General features: G+C 36.2%; 1 protein-coding gene across 3 annotated transcripts; it reads left to right on the top strand.

Moving 5' to 3' along the window:
- The first annotated feature begins 156 nt into the window (after positions 1-156).
- Positions 157-18,039, top strand: Klp31E (kinesin-like protein 31E). Of its 3 annotated transcripts, XR_010557721.1 has the most exons (23): positions 157-268; positions 413-632; positions 7,320-7,542; positions 7,633-8,094; positions 8,184-8,460; positions 9,749-9,951; positions 10,028-10,544; positions 10,621-10,869; positions 11,021-11,220; positions 11,782-12,152; positions 12,236-12,440; positions 12,554-12,706; positions 12,804-12,985; positions 13,077-13,313; positions 13,412-13,549; positions 14,049-14,208; positions 14,313-14,596; positions 14,689-14,838; positions 14,918-15,038; positions 15,896-16,066; positions 16,147-16,346; positions 16,706-17,269; positions 17,434-18,039. XR_010557721.1 is itself a non-coding variant. In XM_065356715.1 (21 exons), the coding sequence occupies exons 1-21, from the start codon at positions 598-600 to the stop codon at positions 17,498-17,500; spliced, it is 4,605 nt and encodes a 1,534-aa protein (XP_065212787.1). In that variant the 5' UTR covers positions 212-597; the 3' UTR covers positions 17,501-18,039. The 3 variants fall into 3 exon arrangements, 1 of the variants encoding a protein (XP_065212787.1); XR_010557720.1 differs by having other exon boundaries at positions 212-632; XM_065356715.1 differs by lacking the exon at positions 16,706-17,269 and having other exon boundaries at positions 212-632.
- Positions 18,040-18,525: the final 486 nt, after the last annotated feature.

The following is an 18,525-nucleotide window of genomic DNA, read 5'->3' as shown; positions in this document are numbered from 1 at the left end:
GATCACAGATAGTCAGATACGAGCTCACAGATTATCACAGTACAAATTTAAAAATCATAAGTATAGTGCTTTCGGTTTCAGTTTCAGTTACGATCGTCCATTTCGATTCGATTTTGAAAATTTTCTCCCCTCCACATTTTCTGTTTTATCCATACATCTGAGATCTGTGTGGCAATTTTTTTCTTGTACTTGGCATGAATCGCTGGTGAGTGGTGAAAAATTCGTTATTTTGATTCAGTAATTTTGTTATTTTGTTGCGAGTCTGAAGGTATTTTATTCGTTATCATTTAAATTTTGCGATCAAATTTCTCAATTTGATCAATTTTTCATACGTTTTGTAATAGTAATTGTTATAAAGTGATACGTTATTTGTCGATGTATTGTGCGAGTTTTTATACGTAGTGCGTTTCAGTTCCAATCTAGTTGGGCTTATTGATGTTTCCTTTACCTTCAAAACCCAGGAAGTAACTGCGAATCAACTATTCGATTTTCGCAAGATGAATGTGGACCAGAATGCTTAACTAATCGGAAAATTTTTCAAGTCCTAAAACCCCCACATGTCTTACTGGATTTTTGATTCCATAACGTAACATCATCATGAGTGAAGATTCGTGCATTAAAGTGGGTGTTAGGTAAGTCAAAATGCTATCTGCTTATCTAATTCATTATGATAATCGCTCATCCGTTACAGAAGCATCGCATTTGGTAGTCCGAGTCCCTTCGTCGTTTTACACCTATGAGAATTTAATCTAAACGTATACGTTAGACCACCATTCTGGGCCATGGTTTGATTTTCTCTGAAAATTTCTCATCAGTTGGAAGATACGAAAAAACTTTCTCATCTTGACAATTCTGGGGTATAATACGAGTGATCTACGTATGTTCACTTGGTAATGAAAAATACTCTTGAAATTTTCTTAATAAACGGATGTGGCTGGTCTAGTGATTATGAAAGAGACATAAATACAGTGTCGTGTTGCGTTTCGATTCTTGTAGGTGAACCGGCTTCATTGTGTTTCAATTTCTTTGTAATGATTTTACATTTGTGTGTTATAGCTAGTGTTATTTTCCCTCCATACTCTCAAATCCGTCTTTTTTCTCAAAAATCCTGCGCGTGATTGGACAGTTGATTTGGGTTGATGAAAATATTCATCCTTATTTAGCAAGTTTGCGAGTTATTGACGGAAGTCACTTGTCACTGTCGAACGTGTGTGTTTGCCTCTCTCTTTCTCTACCTTCCAATACTTCCTAATTGAAATTCGAACCGTTTTTTCTTCGTGGATAGGTACGATCATTTCCTTTAGAGTCATCTGCAAAATACATTTTAGTCAACTTCTAAACATTGTGGTCCCTATAATATGTTTGCTGTCGTATTATTGAACAGGTCTACTGTGTGAGCTCAGTTTAAATAATTTCCAAGGTGATCGGACGGAAGAGGGAACATTATTTCACTTGATTTGAGAACAAGTCAAAATCCGGATATCGGTATTTAAATATGTATAGCCGTACCCCGTATTCGTTAATTTGAAAAAATTTCAATGAAATTCCATTTCAAGCGCCTACTTACGACAATCGTATGCATAAGTACGTAACAATTAGCGCACCGTAGGTGTATCGTAGACCTTAGGCTCGTATAATTACCTCATATTACGACTCATAGACGGTATTTCTTTCCATTCGTATCGACATGTTAATTTTTTCGCGAACAAAATAAGGAATTCGCTAGTAAAAAGAAATAATTCCAAAGAGATTCCATATCGCAAGGTGCGAATACGATTTCAATTTACGCACCTCGGATTTTTAAATAGGTACATAGGTAGTTAGTTATATGATCAGATTTTATTTTTGATTGCTTCATCGATCACATATGCGAGTACGTTTGGCGTAGCCGCAGACGGCGAATTTACTTTATTTGGTAACTTGTTCGCCTTCTCAGTTATTCATTCATCTTAGAGCTTCGGTGTATCGAAACAGATACTCGCCTCGCCATACGATGGTCCAGCAAACAACGTAGACAGACAGAGAGAAAAAGAGAAAGAGAAACTTGGGGTAAGGTGCGGCTGATCTCGCACATACATATAACCTTCGTCGTGAAAAAGTTGCTATTTTTAATGAAAATTTCTTGAAACGAAATAGAATTTTATTCACCTGGATCATTGTAAACGCGAGCTCAGCTATTTCTCCGCTTCGTGTACGATTGTTTACATCGTTAACGCGTAATAATGAAAATAATAATAAAAAGAACCGCCTGTTGCAACGATAGTTAACTCATCAGCTGTCAAATCGACAATAATACGCATAATTGATTAGGTACTTTTTATTCGCACCCCAGATCTACCTGTAAAATACGTATAAAAGATGAACGCCTACTTAATTGATCCATCTATCAGAGTCAAATCTTTCGTATTAATGATGTATTATTTACTTTTCAATTTTCGCCACTTTTCATTGTTTAATGTTGACAATTTTTTTTTCTTCAAAATAACGTGTAGTTCGTCGCAAATTTTCATGAGCTCGTGTCGAAGAATAATTCCCATTTTTTCGGTTCTTCTCTGTTGCTGAAAATATAGGATTCGGCGAGCTCTCACTCTATTTCTTGCGAACTTCGACGTAAATTTGGATTTAAAAATTGGACAGGATACTGTTATATCTTACGCCCTAATTGATCTCTTCCAGTGAGAAATTCATAATTTGATTTCGAGATCGACCATGTTCAGACTTTTTGCTAAAACATTCGGAAAGTCCAGCCTTGAGTTCTGATTTTTTTTGGTCGTAAAAACTGCCACAAAAAACATTCGACAGATTTTGACACAAATTAATGACCGAGTCTAATTCAGCTGGAAGACTCCAAAAAAGTATCGGAGATTCAAATACATTTTTTAACAGGTGCATTGCTGTTGATGGCATTCGTTGATTAGTTCGTTCGGATGTTCGACCTTTGAAATGTTATCGTCTATTCCCTAAAATTTGTGTTCGATCGATATAGGTCCTATAAAAAATATAACAGCCCTCTTCTTATATTATACCTTTTAATATCCGTTGTTACGAATAAACTTGGAAATTTTTTCACCACCAGCGTGCACGTCATTGTCGTGTGTCCTGCCTAAATGAGGTTATAATATTCTACGATTTAAAAAAATACGCACGACTGGTCATTTTATACCTAATTAACAAACAATAATATATAAAGACTTACGTTGCTTTAGAAATACCCTTTGCTATGTACACAGTACACGTTGGCTATTCGGTAGAAGTGTTCTAATTGTAATTTTGAAATAATTTCCAAGGTATTACTTGATTGTGCCTCTAACGCCATAAAATTCCTCCTCACTCGAGAGTGCTGTGTTCTAATGAGCGACACACATACTTTGTTGAAATCTCCGCACTATGATAAAAGCGTACCTACCTACTTGGAAACTATGAAAAGAAGAAAATTAATTGAAACGCGAGTAGAAGCGTGCTTATTAATCGTTGTGCAAAAAGTTGAAGAAACGAGTATGCTGTATGCCCAGTGAATTGCAGAACGTGCATGTACGAGTTGAGTACATTCACGATGCACATGTTCAATGAGTGCGTTAGAGCTGAGCAGAAAAAATGCCAAAGATCCGACTGAACCGTATCAGCTTGTTTGATGCTTTCACTTTTTTGAATAATAAAATACCGCGGTAAAGATGCGATGAAAGTGCTCTTGATTCCGTTTAACATGTTGTATAGGTACGTAAATTCATCTTGTTTGCAGTTTCGACGGTTGTTCATTTGTTTTACATATACACAAAGCATCGAGTTTGACGTTTCCCTACCTGGAAATTTGCACGTAATGTGGGTTTAGTGGTGGTGGGGGGGGGGACTTTTGATGAACAAATTGCTCGTTTTGGAAACTGAAAGGGAAAATTCTCTTTTTAAAAAAACAAATTTTCACTAAATCAGGCATGAAATTCAGTCACTTAAATAGTGACTTAGTCACTAATTTCACTTGCAAGTCACTTTTGTCACTATTTCGGCGAAAATGGCCAAAAAGATTTGTCGCGTAAAAAAGAAAAGTGCAAAATTTTAGGAAATGATCAATATTTTTCATAAGAATCCTTCAGAATCATCATTTTAAAAAAAAATTAAAAATCAATTGTTCAACATTATAAATGTAAGACGATGTGATTGGATACAGACGATATTTCCTAAACCGTACAAAGGTAGCTAGATCGAAAAATCGAGCAAAAATTTATCACCTGTCAGAATTTCAAGTGCTAAAGTGCCTTTTTCGATTTTTGGTGAATTTTTGGAAGATCAAATTCAGGCCAAAAATGAGGGAAAAAATCAACATTTTACCAAATTGACCAATAAAGCTGAAATTCGGGATATACCCTATTTTCGACACGCCAATTCGATTGGAAACTGTTTCATCCCGTTTTGAGCAGTTCTGGAGTCTCCAGCAGATTTTTGAAACTAGTAATTTCCTAAAATTTTATCGAATGGAGATGGAAAGCCGAAATTCATTCTGCGAACTAATTTCAGTACGCTACGAAGTCGACTGCAGGTGGATTTCAAGTCGTTTTGGAGTCTCCAGCGACTTTTTGAAAATTACTGGAGTCACCAGATTTTTGTTACTTGAAATTCCCACAACATTTTATCAAATGAAGTTAGCAAGCTGAAATTTACTTCGCAAACTAATTTCAACACTATTACATAATAGTCGGGGAGCGTACTTTAAGATAAATTGCACCCCCCCCCCGGTCGATCCTCCGGGACAATTTTTTTCTCAAAGGGGGAGTCCTAAGGAACATTTCTAGCCCTGGTACTCAAAAAAAAGTGGCCCTACATACAAAATGGCGGCCATTTTGATTGACAGGTCAGTCGAAATCGCAGATTTTGCGTTCCAACGTACGACTTGCACAAAATTTTTCAAACTGTACGAAAGTAGATCGAAAGATCAAGCAAAAATTTATCACCCGTCAAAACTTCAAGTGCTAAAGTGCGTTTTTCGATTTTTGGTGAATTTTTGAAAATCCAATAATTCAGGTCAAAAATAAGGGAAAAAATCAAAATTTCACCAAATTGACCGAGAAAGCTGAAATTTGCTTGGTATACACCCTATTTTCGACATGCCAAATCGATTGGAAACAGTTTCAACCCGTTTTGCGCAGTTCTAGAGCCTCCAGCAGATTTTTTAAACTCGAAATTCCCACAAAATTCCACCAAAATGGAGTTGGAAAGCTGAAATTTATTCTGCAAACTAATTTCAATACGCTACCAAGTCAACTGCAGGGGGATTTCAAGTTGTTTTGAAGCCTCCGGCGACTTTTTGAAAATTCCTGGAGCCTCCAGCAGATTTTTGAAACTTTAAATTTTCACAAAATTTTATCAAGAAGTCGAGAAATTTCGCCCTCTTGGAGAATATTTCAATTTTCAGTCCATAATCGTAGAATTTCGTAAACAGTCGGTTCATTTTTGCTAAAAAAAAAAAAAAACAAAATTGGTGATCTTGATGCTGAAATTTGAAAATTCTCGTTAGGTGAACATCGTCAAGTATAACTTTATACCCGCACAGAGAAAACTCCTTGTGTGATGTGAGAAGATCGTAAGGTCCAAAATTTTCGAAAAACTAAAATTCCTCTGATTGAAAATTTTTTCGACTGAAAAATTGAAGTACAAAATAAAAAGAATTGAGACGAATAATGTACTCTTATGTGAAGAATGAAAGACTTAAAATGGGCTGGAGAAGGTATGAGAAGGAGGTTTAAATCGGGGTTGATGAAGATTATTGAAGATTCGGATCATAAATGTCATGATTTGATCCGTATCGTGATTTTATGACATTTGTTTTGAGAACTGAAATTTCCCAAAGAAAATTCTGTGGGCTTCAAAACACCCGAAAAGCATATCCTCGTTGACTCGCCATGCTGAAGACCCCAGAATTGCTCAAAACGGTACGAACCCGTTTCCATTAATCGATTCGGAGGATTCAATTTTAACTTTTAAGGTACGAGTACCTAAATTTGATAAAAATGAATATTTATTTTTTTCGGCCAAAAATTTTTGGTTTCCGAAATTGACCAAACTCGATGAATGCTCCCTCGATTTACTCGTAGCTTTATCCGCGGTTTGAAATTTTGTCTACCAATTGAAATACCTACCTCCCTTGTTGGCGTAAATAAATTCATCTCCTCCTTATTCGTTTTAATTTTCACCCAGTTATTGCGATAATGATGATAAGTATGTAGGACGATAGGTGGTTCGTTTTTATGTACTATGTAGTACGAGTATGTGCAGTGTGCACATTCGTCGAGCTACCTATACATACTTTCATTTAAGCTGTTGTGGCTATAAGCCGTAAGGAGAGAAAGAAAGGAAAGAAGGGAGCAGCTGGCAAGGTGTGTACTTCTTATACCGGGGTTTGTAAAAACGAGTACCCTACTTTTTTTTTCAACGTTATTCCTATAAGGTGCAATTAAAATTAGGTATACCTTTTTTCCAAGTCGGTGTGAATAACCCATATTGCGTGCTTGACTGTTCCTTTTAGATTTACTACCATAATGTGTTATTCGTCTCGGTCCTGGAAAGTCTTGGCGTGTGTTCATTTTACAAATATTTTGCATGATTTCAGAAATTTATTGAAAATGAAATGAGTACAGTTTGGGGGAGTTGCGTGGGAATGTTCTCGTCTCGTCTTTTACCGAACTACGCTTTGAATATTTCTATTTCAACCGTTTTCTAATAATTTCCGAGCATCTAACAATTTTTTTCGCCGAGTGTTTTGAAAATTTGCTTAAAAATGTTGTATACTCGGAGAGCGATAAAAAAAATATAGTCAGAATATTGTACTCGATATATGTATGTACTTAATTTCCCGAAAAATGCCACTTCATATTTTATTACCATCATTTCACTGCAGTTTTATATGTGTCCTTATTTTGCCCATTCGGCTCTCGTGTAAATAATCAACGGCTTCGTAAAATTTTTGAGGTCAGACGTCAAGCTTCCAAATTTTCTTCGACGAGTATTTAGGTTAACGTTGGAAAAATGTTTATTCATGAGTATATAGTAAGGATAAGCTAACGTGTGACGAGTGGTGACCCACACATGTGCATGTTGAAATGACCATGAAACGAGGATTATTTACGCCTAATTAAAGAAAATGAGAAAAACTACGGGGCTCGGAGTATGCCAAAAGCAATCTTAATGCGAGCGATGTAACGAATAGTGATATGTCATCATATGACTGTGTGGTACTGAAGATGGTAGACTGATGCTAGATGCCTTTACCTGTGTACTGCGTACCTATATCTGATGAAATGTGTAATTTTTCACGTTTGCTCGTTTTACAGGATTCGACCTCAGATCGCTAGGGAGATAATCGATTCTTGTCGAATATGTACGTCGGTAACGCCGGGAGAACCGCAAATCACCTTGGGTACCGATAAATCGTTTACTTACGATTATGTATTCGATATGCAAGATGACCAACAAACCGTGTACGAAAAATGCGCCGCTCCGTTGGTCAAGGGATCTTTGGAAGGATACAATGCGACCATTCTCGCTTACGGGCAGGCACGTTTATGAGAAAATTACGTATTTTTTAATAACAAGTACATAGATTGACATCGATAACCGTGTCGCGTGTGTTTGGGTATTTTTCAGACCGGATCCGGTAAAACGTACACGATGGGTAGCGGATTCGATGTGGAAATCGAGTCTCATCAAATCGGCATTATACCGCGAGCGATTAATCAGCTATTCGACGGAATCCGATCGGTCACTGAAGAGGCTCTGATGCAGAATAAAACGCCGCCTCGGTTCACCATATACGCTCAATTTTTAGAATTATATAACGAAGATGTGATAGATTTATTCGACACGACCAAAGATTACACGCTGGCCAAGACTAAAAGCGGCATTAAAATACACGAGGACGCCAAACATTCGATATATTTGAGCGGCGTCACATCCAAAGCCATTCATTCGGCTGAAGAAGCGTTGCAGTGCTTGAGACAAGGAGCTTTGTCCAGAACCACCGCTAGTACCCAGATGAACGCGCAGTCTTCGAGGAGTCACGCTATATTCACTTTGCACATAGAGCAGAAGAAGATCATTAAATTAGAGGTAGGTATTAGCCCTTTTGGTCTCGAGTATCCGAAACATACTCGTAATAGAATTTATTTTTGCTATAATTTTTTGAATTAAATTTACAGAATGGCGAGTCGCTAAGCGCCGCAAATGGATACGATAACTCGGCCGACGATTGCGAAACTTTAACAGCCAAATTCCATTTCGTCGATTTAGCCGGATCGGAACGTTTAAAAAGGACCGGAGCGACCGGCGATCGTGCCAAAGAAGGAATATCGATCAATTGCGGCCTTCTAGCTCTCGGCAACGTTATTTCAGCGCTCGGTGATAAATCTAAAAAAGTTTCTCACGTCCCGTACAGAGATTCTAAACTAACAAGATTGTTACAAGATTCTCTCGGAGGTGAGCATTCGTCTAAATACGCTTAGGTATTTTCCAACGTCGTCCCCGTAATCATCCGAAACTAATTGGATCGATAAGAAATGCCGTCTGTCCTGTGTGACCGCGTTGACTTGTTACAAATAATGAAATTATCGGCGTTATGATGAATTTTTTATTACCGTCGCGTTAGACGTATTCGGTTTCGATATTCTGTATTAAATATTAAGGGCATTTATGTAGGTAATCTATATCTTTTTTTTTTTTTCAAGTTTGATGACTAGAAATGAAAACCCTTCGAGCATATTTCGTAGCCTGACAACCAGGCTTATTCGGAAGAGTGGGGCCAAACATAAAATAATTGAAACTTTCATAACATAACCAATTTTTAGCTGTACAAATCGATTTTTCAATTTTGACGAATCTTTAAGAACTCAAAATTGTTTAAGTATTTTTGGTGATTTATGATTTTTTTTTTTAAATTATCAATTCAGTAAAAAAAAAGTATAAATGACTGAAAATGGTCAATTTTATGGTTTCGAAAATTTATCAAAAACAGAGTACTTAACAGTGTCCTGCTAACTCTGCCAGTCCTGCTTTTTATCTGAAAATCTGTTTTTTTTTTTTTGGTTTTCCCCCAATATCAGCCATTGAATTTATTGATATTTCTCCCTTGTAGAATTATTAAGAGAATCTATTTTACAACTTTCGAGAACTTCGCATTTTAGCAAATGGAAAATTAATGAAATATTTTGAGAAATAATTACATTGATGCTTTGTTGGACACCGTTCAAAAAGAGAAGCCTTAGATACTGTTTAGTCAAAATTGACAAAAATTCTGACCGAATAGCTCCAAATTTGATTGCTTTAAAAAAATTCTGCATTTTCACGAAAATTGCTAAAAAATCTACTTTTTGACAATGTTGTCACGAAAATCTTACTTTTTTGAGTTTTCAATTTTTTTGGCCGATTTACCAAAACAAAATCCTGGCTTTCTGCCAAACCTGCCTAAAAATCCTACTCATTTCGTCAAAATTGTCAAAAATCCAATTTTGATGGTTTTTTCCTTTTTTTGAATCATACTACGTATTTTGATTTTTTCCTCTCAAAATTCAGAATTTTGGGATTTTTTTCACTTTTTTCAGTTTTTACCAAGAATTAGAAAATTATAACGCGAATAAATTTTCACCCGTCTCCTCCGTTATTTTACGATAAAATCGTTGATAATTTTATAGAAAATAATTTACAAATTTTTTCTAGTGGTAATAAAGATTTAGGTCGAATGTAATTTGAACATTTCGTGGTTTCGCAGGTAACAGTCGAACTGTGATGATAGCCTGCATATCACCTAGTGATCGTGATTTTATGGAAACTCTGAATACGCTTATGTACGCAAACCGAGCTCGTAATATTCAAAATAAAGTGGTGCTTAATCAAGATAAATCTTCCAGAACTATATTAATGTTACGTCAGGAAATACAACAACTTCAAACGCAACTTTTAGAGTACAAACAGGTGCGTAAAAATTCTTACTCCGAAACAATTGTATTTCGAATTCGTATTTTTAATTTTGTTTTTTTTTTCAACGTAGGGTAAACGTATAATCAACGAAGATGGCACAGAAACGGTGAACGATATGTATTTGGAGAACACCATGTTACAAACGGACGTAACAAATTTACGAATACGTTTGAAAGCGATGCAAGAAACTATAGACGCGTTGAACGTGAAAAACACGCAGTTATTGACTGAAAAGGCGACCGGAGTTTGGTTAGCAGCCGCTGCGGAAGGAGAAAACGCCGTCGATCCGAATATGACCGAGATGATACAAGCGTACTTGAAAGAAGTCGAGGAACTCAGAGCGAAACTTTTGGAATCCGAGTATCTGTGTTCGCAGCTGCGTAAACAGGTCAACAGACGTTCCATTCAGGGCGGTAGAAATATGAGTTTATCGAATTCGCTCAGTATGGCGGCGCATTGCGATAACGAAGACGAAAACGCCGTCGAGTGTTTGTTGGCTGTGGCCAAAAAAGACGTCGAAAAAAATAAAGAAATTCTATCGAGAACGAAATCGAATCCGGATAATGAAGATAGTTTCCCATCCGAAGGTGCGTATTCTAAATTAGGTAGCGTTTTTCGGCTTTCATACTAGTATTTATATCTCGTTCCCGTATGTGTTTACAGAAGAAGACAGCGACGAATCGGATAGTGATATGGACGAAGACGCCGATAGTGACAAGAATAGCGAGTATAGTCAAGAGCTGGCCGAATTGACCTCCGAAATTAACGTCAAACAAAAATTGATCGACGAATTGGAAACCGCTCAAAAAAGGATCAACAGTATGCGTCAGCATTACGAAGATAAACTGCTGCAGTTACAGACGACCATTAAACAAACTCAGCAAGAGAGAGACGCCGTTTTGTCGTCTTACGGTTGGTTAATTAACGTATATACTTGGAAAATTTTTAATTAAACTCGAAATTGTGTAAACCGGTCGTGCTAAATCACCGACGTCGACTCTAATTAACGACTATGAAAATTAGGTTTTATGTTCTTACTAACGTATGCAATTTTATACGGCAGGTGCTCATAGTAATCAACCTACGGATAAGCTGAAAAAGATCAAAGAAGAGTACGAAACAAAAATCTCCAGTTTAACCAAAGAATTGAAAAATTTACAATCTGCCAAAAAAGAACACGCTAGATTGCTTCGCGGTCAAACGCAATACGAATCGCAAATTAAAACGCTTAAAGTAGAAGTTTCCGAAATGAAACGCACTAAGGTAATTTAAAAACGTTATTGTCGCGTTATTACTACTCGTAGATCTCGTTTTAATTATTGGACTAATTATGAACGGTTTTAGAAAAATGAACATTCAGGGTGTCTACTTACGTATACCGCTCTCCCTACTTTTGTTCTGATTTTTGCTTTTCTATCCTGCTTTTGTCCTGCTTTTTGCCAAAATATCCAAAAAGTATTGATTTTTGCCTCTAATTGCTTATTTTTTAAAAAAAAATTTCCAGAGTATTTTTTTAAATAGCTTTAAAGGCACTTTTTTTATTTAAATTGTCTAAAAATGTCAGGTTTTATCAACAAAATGCCCCCCCCCCTCAAAAAAAGGGGTGAAAAGTGTGTTTGAATAAAATTGTTGAAAATTATGTAGTTATGTTTTTTATCAAAATTGTCCAAAAGGCCCTGTTGTTTTTTTTTGTCTAAATTATCAGAAAGTTTCATTTTTGACAATTTGCCAGAAAGTCTCATTTTTGGCCAAAAATGCCAAAAAGTTGAAAGTTCTAATTTTTGTCAAATCGTTTCGAATTTTCATGTTTTGTTTCTTTTTTAGGTAAAACTGATAAACAAAATGAAAGAAGAAGCGAACAAGCATCACGAAGAAGAGCTACGAAGGAATCGCGAAATAGCTCAGCTGCGTAAAGAGTCGAGACGTGCTGAAAACCTGATTCGTTCTTTGGAGACGAAAAACCGTGTCAAGGACGTGGTCTTGAAACGGAAACAAGAAGAGGTCAGCGCCCTAAGAAAAGCCGCCCGCACTAATAAAATGAGCAGTAAAGCCGCCGGCAGACCTAATGAAATGAAACCTCCAATCGGAGCTTCGCCCAAAGTAGCCAAACAAAAATGGCAACAGTTGGAGAAGAATATTTCCGACAACACTTTCAACAGACAATCAATCGTTTCGTTGGAAAGAGAATTAGTCAGGTATGTTTTTTTCTCGTACTTTGGACGTTGTTGTGTTTTCCTCTATTTACGATATCTCGACTACTTGGTTTTTCAAAATGCAGGTTAATGGAGAAAAGAAAAACGCTGCACGCCACATTCCAAGACAAATCGCGAAAATTAACCGACCTTATGGTCAATCAGCCTCGAAACAAAGCTCAAAAAAGAGATCTCGAAGATGAAATCGAACAAATACGCGCCAACTTGGATTATTACAACGACAGTATCAAAGAAGTTCAACAAAATATTATCGAAATAGAAGAATCTAAGGTATGATTTTTGAACAATATCGGACTGTTCTTTTAATTGGCGAAAATTACAGTTTTATTAATACTGACTTTAATACATACATACAATGACGATGTTTATTTTAAAATTCGTAGGTGAACTTTGAAACGGGCGATATAATCGCAGGAATGGGTGTACCGGAGATTGCGTACATTGTCGAAAAGCTTTATAACATGGTCGTCTACCATTCCAGTCAAGCTGCTCTGAGAGAAGCTACGTGCAAAGAAATGGAAGCCAGGTTAACGGAGGTAAAACGATGAGAATTTGAAAAATTTTCAATACTACAATGGTAATTATTATTGCAGCTAATACGAACGAACGTGTTTTTTTCTTTTTTTGTTCAAGGTGGAAAAAGAACGTTCAGTAGAACAGCAGTTGATTAGACATATGCTCGAAGTGAGAAATAATGAAAGCGAATTGAAAGTTTTCAACGACGGTGAACGAGGCGGCGGCGACGGATCGGAATCGGAGTCAGAATCTTCGACCCAGTCGGATTCGCCTCCTGTTTCTACAGCTTCTAATGATACGTTAGTATTGCATGTTTATGAAATCGAGCATTTGTTATACATAATTTAATATTGCTGTATTACACTTTCGTCTGTTTGTTTTTTTTTCTAGTTCAATCACGACCGTTATCCGAACGAATAATTTACCCGGCGATAACGTTGGTAAATTTCGAAGACGAACAGCCGTGCCGGAAGAATTATTATTTTCGCAAACCGCTAGCAAAGCCGAAGTTCAAGATCAACAGTTTTTACCTGTTATTAATAATCTTAACGTTAATAATAATATGGAACCCCCTATTTCCACTAATTTTAGTATAATGAAGGTACCGAGTGCTTCAGCCGTTCTCAAGTGAGTTTACTCGATCACTTATTGGCTAAACTACGAAGCAGTAGTTCCTCGCATTCGTACCAACGACCGAGTCATTTTTGTCTTGTTTTTTCTCGTAGAGGATTCAACAAACCGGAAGCTAAATCTCCTCAGTTTTCGCGTAAGACGTACGATCGCCAGGAATCCACCTCACCCAAGATACCGAGGAGATTATTTACTAGTAATAATACTAATCTAATCGGCAAACCAGGTTCAATGTGAGTGCACCCATTATTCTAATGGAATTTGTCGCAAAATTCAAATGCGTTTTTCAGCCCAGTAATTCATTTTATATACACTTATCTACCGTTTACATTCCTTTTTGATTTTGTTCTCTTATTTCTCTTTTTTTATTCCGCTGTTTCCCAAATTAAATTTGTTTTTATCTACGATTTATACGTGTTGTTTATTATTTTTTTGTCGTATTATCTTACGATGTTTTTCATTATTTTTTTTTTTCAATTTCAAATACGGGTAATCTTGGATATGGGTTTTATTTTCACTTTTTCCCGCCTTTATTGATACATATATTTGTTTCAACGGGTTTTTCGATTAACTTTTATAGTAATTATTAGTAACTCGTGCGCCTGTATTTTGCTTTCATTTAGGTTTTTTTTTTGCTCGTCGTAATACAAATATTAACAATTCTTACGATAATTTTAGCTTATAATTAATCTAAACCGTACTAACTCGTAACCTCTCTAACGCAATACGCAGGGATCGCGGTCTAAACAAAATGACTCCTCCTAACTCTCCGCCGATTTACAAACGATTTAACAGCCGAGACGAAAACGTATTCTCACGACTAACATCCAGTACGATACAGCCAATCGAACGATGCAACGGTAAAGGAATCATCAGCCAATATCAAGGCAAGGTACGGTATTTTCAAATTGTTGCACGTATTGAAAATTCTCGCTTTAACGAACGAACTTTACCATGCGATAAATGAATTGATATTTTTTCGATCGGTTTGTTCAGACGACGATGAAATCACCTTTAATTTGCACCCACTTAGCCGAAGGTCACAGCAGAGCGGTACTCGCGTTATCAGCTACCGACGACGTTTTATTTAGCGCGTCCAAAGATAAAACTGTCAAAGTGTGGGATCTTCACGAAGGCGCCGAAATGGCTACTTTAACCGGTCATCCGAATAGCGTTACGTCCGTACAATACGATGAGAAATCGTGGATCGCGTATACGGTCTCGTCTGCCTACATCAAGGTGTGGGACATGCGTTATAATAAATGTATCAAAACTTTAAGGTGAGCTGATTTGGAATTTAAACTCGATTTGTCAACTTTTCGTGTCGCAATAATATTCTCTAGTATGGAATGTATTTCTGTTTCTGTTTCAGTTCCTCGGGAATAGTGAATAACAATTTGAATTATAATTCGACTCAGCTACCGGTGGTCGAAACTCCAATCACAGATATTGCTCTGAATAACGATGGTAAATTGTTATACGCCGCTTGCGGAGATAAAGTCAAAATATGGGATCTTAGAAAGTACGTGTGCTTTGTTATAATGTGTATTATAACGACGCGTTCGAGTGTCCTAGAATCATCCTAATAATAAATTTTACAGGTTTGCGATGTCTGGTAAACTGAGCGGAGGCCATCAAGCGGCTGTGATGTGTATGGCTGTCGGAAAATTGACCAATGAAGAAGATTTGGTCATCACCGGATCCAAAGATCATTATATAAAGGTTGTTAAAGGAGAATGCGATTCTTGGCAGGAACATGGGCCGAATCCCCATGTTCAAAATTTTACTTATTCGAATTGAGTTTTGGATTTTTGAAAATCCAAAAATGGCGATTTTCTAAAATTTTTAATTTGTTTCTTTTGTTGCTGAAAATTGAATGTAATGTTGATGTCAACTCCTCCAACAGAGTTCCGACATTTCCAACTATTTTAGAGTCTTCGTCGTGATTTTTGGATACTTCCAGAAGGCGTAGAAATTAACTGGGGCAGATAAATACGAGTTCTGTCTCGTTTTCGATTTATTCAACCAATTCATTCGCGATTGAGACTATTTTTGGGCGGATATCTGCCTTTTTGACCAGCATTATCACGAGGCGAAAATTCGTAAAATCAAGTGGTTTCCTGGAACCATACGAATTTCACCATTTCTTGTCAGTCTGACTCTGGAACCTCTAGCGTAATTTTCAATTTTTCAGTATTTTTAAATTTCTCAAAAAAGCGTGGAAATTGATTCAAGTTGTTAAAAATTGAATTTCCGGCTCTTTCTGGACCACTGTTTTTTTTACCAATGAATTTTCAGCCGTTTAAATCAATTTCCGCACATTCTGGAGAAATGCAAAAATCTTGAAAAATCGAACGAAAATAGCGCTGTAGGACCCAGAATGACTGAAAATAGTAAAATTCGGCATTGAGAGCTTCGGAACTGATTTTCAGAACTTTTATCGAGTGCACATCTACATTAGAAAACTATAAACAGAAAATTTCCAATTTTGGATTTTAAATAATTCGCTAAAGATCGAATTCGAAAAAGTACGAAAAAAAGTGGAAAGATGCTTAATTTTCATTGCATGCGCATTTCAGATTTTCGAAGTACCAAATCAAGGAATCGGTACATTTTCATCAAGAGTCACTTTAGAACCTCCGCATTATGATGGTGTTCAATCTTTAGCTTTACGAGATAACGTTCTTTTCTCCGGATCACGAGATTACGTCATTAAAAAATGGGATTTGGATAGCAAAGAATTATTAACCGTACGTATCGAATACAATTTACTGGAATGTGACGATAAGTATAGTCGTAAATGCACTAATCGTTGTTATTACATTTTCAGTCGATTAATAATGCTCATCGAGATTGGGTATGTGGCCTTGCATTCGTCCAAAAGCAACCGATCCTCGTATCTGTGTGCCGTAGCGGCATATTGAAACTGTGGTTCACGGATACGTGTACTCAAATTGGTGAAATGAAAGCTCACGATTCCTCCATTAACGCCATCACCACAAATTCGTCTCAAATTTTCACTGCCTCTCAGTAAGTACATATTTTTCTTTCTTTCTGAATTAATGCACAGATATTGAAGTTACCTATTTACTCTCGTCGTTATGTTGTTGCAAATTGAAATTGCATGCTGTTCACTACTCACAGCGTTTATTAACAATACTAGCATTTTCGCTCATTGCTCGTGTTCGGTGAATCACAGAATGCGTTTTGAGTTTATGTTTATTTGGTATGCTAATATTAGTGAAATTCGCAGCTTCTTTAGAGCTTCACTTTCAGCGATAAAAAAATGCACTTACGATATTTCTAAATACCTAGTTACCTAATGCGAATATGGTATGGTTATGGTTGATTGCTTAATTCATTTTTGGCGGTGGGTATTTTGTTTGCAGTGGTGGGGAGATTAAAATGTGGCGTTTACCCGATATGACGATGTCTACCGGACACTTGTATCAGTTAACACTTTGAGCAAAAAAACACACAAAAAAACAAAAAACATTGAAAAAATCGCAAAAAAGACGTTCTTGCATGCGGTTTGAAAAGAAGATGTCGTTGTGTTTATTATTCGTATTTTTCGTTGTTTGGCTGTGATCAGAACAATAAAAATGTGTACGCTTCGTTGAATTTAGTAGTACGTAATTACGTATGATGTGATTAAATACGGCTCGTCGTATTTTTTTATGGAAAAAACCGTTATCGTTTTGTTGTTGCCTTATAATACGTTGATTGTGTGTATTAATATTGTCTGTACAAATTACTTACGTGTAACATTAACTACATTATGTTCTCTATCCTGTATAGCAGTTTCCATTTGTAACTCCAGCACTAATAACCGAATTGTTTTCATTCAATTCGACGCTTTTTATATCGATTTACAATCAAATCAAATATATTTATTTTTAATTAACGTTGTGGTACTTTTTTGTGATTCATTTTTGATAGGACATACGATCTAAGTAGGTACCTACTTAAGTACCAATGTGTTTCGATGAGGTGTTAGAAGTTTTTAACGGTGTGTGGTTTTTGAACAGCTGCATGTTATGGATGTTGTTAACTCAAATTAGTGAACAATGATTCGTCTAGAACGTAAAAATAACGATGTTTTTTTTTTCTTTTGCAGCGACAATACGATTAAAATTTGGAGATTAAGCAATAAAGTGGATTTCGTATACGCAGAGAATTCATGACAATTGCAAGTACTGATGCACATTTTGAAAATATTTCCACGCACAGTAATAACGTTCGTTATAAGACTATTAAAGACTTGTTTTGTATCTATTGTGTTTATTATTAAGTCTTTTTTTTCCGTTCTGTGTAATTTTTTTTCCAATTATGTACAAGAAAAATTATGTATTTACGACTGTGATACTTGATTTATGGATAGATGATATTTTTAACGTATGTACTTATACTTAATTTTTCTCACTTGATACCTGCTACTCCTTTATTTCTTTTTTCACTTTATATTTTGTTTCCAGTTGCTTTGACAGCAAATTTTTAATGTAGTTGCCTTAGTCCCTTCCTTTTTACCCAAATCATCACTTTTCTGAGCAATTCTTCGAGTTGTCAGATTATTTTATTTTATCCCCGTGTTTTTTAAAAATTTATTTTAAATTTGTAACCATTTTCACCTTCAATAATGCATTTACTATGTCATTTCATTTGTAATTTTAAAACTGATGTAATTTGTGTGATAATCAAAGAATGAATAAAAGTTGAAGTATTATACGGTTATTCATTTGATCCGTTCCAGTGAAAAGATAAACGCTAGTGAAGCCAAGCCACAGCTGGTGCCCAGACTCTGATGCAATCAGAACGATTAATGATGTTTTAGCTAGCCTGTATTTTGGGACAAAAAATAACCAATCGGGCAATCGAAATTTGCGCGTCATCGAGTTGAATTTTTTCCCAGGAGGGTTTTTGGGACGGCGATTCAATTTCGGTGTCCAATCGCCGATACGAAGCTTCCTTCTACTCGAATATTGCACTTATTTGAGATCAAAATTAATTTTTGAAAAAACACCGAATTTTGCACTTCTACTGACGTTTTCTAACCCATTCTAAGTTGGATTGAAAAATGAACGCCATTTTCGGGTTTAGCGACCTCAAATTAGTCAGAAAACGTCATTAAAAATGCAAAATTTGACAACTTTTTTCCAGCTCATTTTGAGTCCAAAAAATTGCCAATTTTCAGCAAAAGGAAGCATCGTCG

The sequence above is a fragment of the Planococcus citri genome, chromosome 3 (genome assembly GCF_950023065.1).
Source record: "Planococcus citri chromosome 3, ihPlaCitr1.1, whole genome shotgun sequence".
Taxonomy (NCBI): Eukaryota; Metazoa; Arthropoda; class Insecta; order Hemiptera; family Pseudococcidae; genus Planococcus; species Planococcus citri.
Note: the sequence above shows the minus strand (reverse complement) of the source record. Positions and strands in the feature narration are given on the sequence as shown.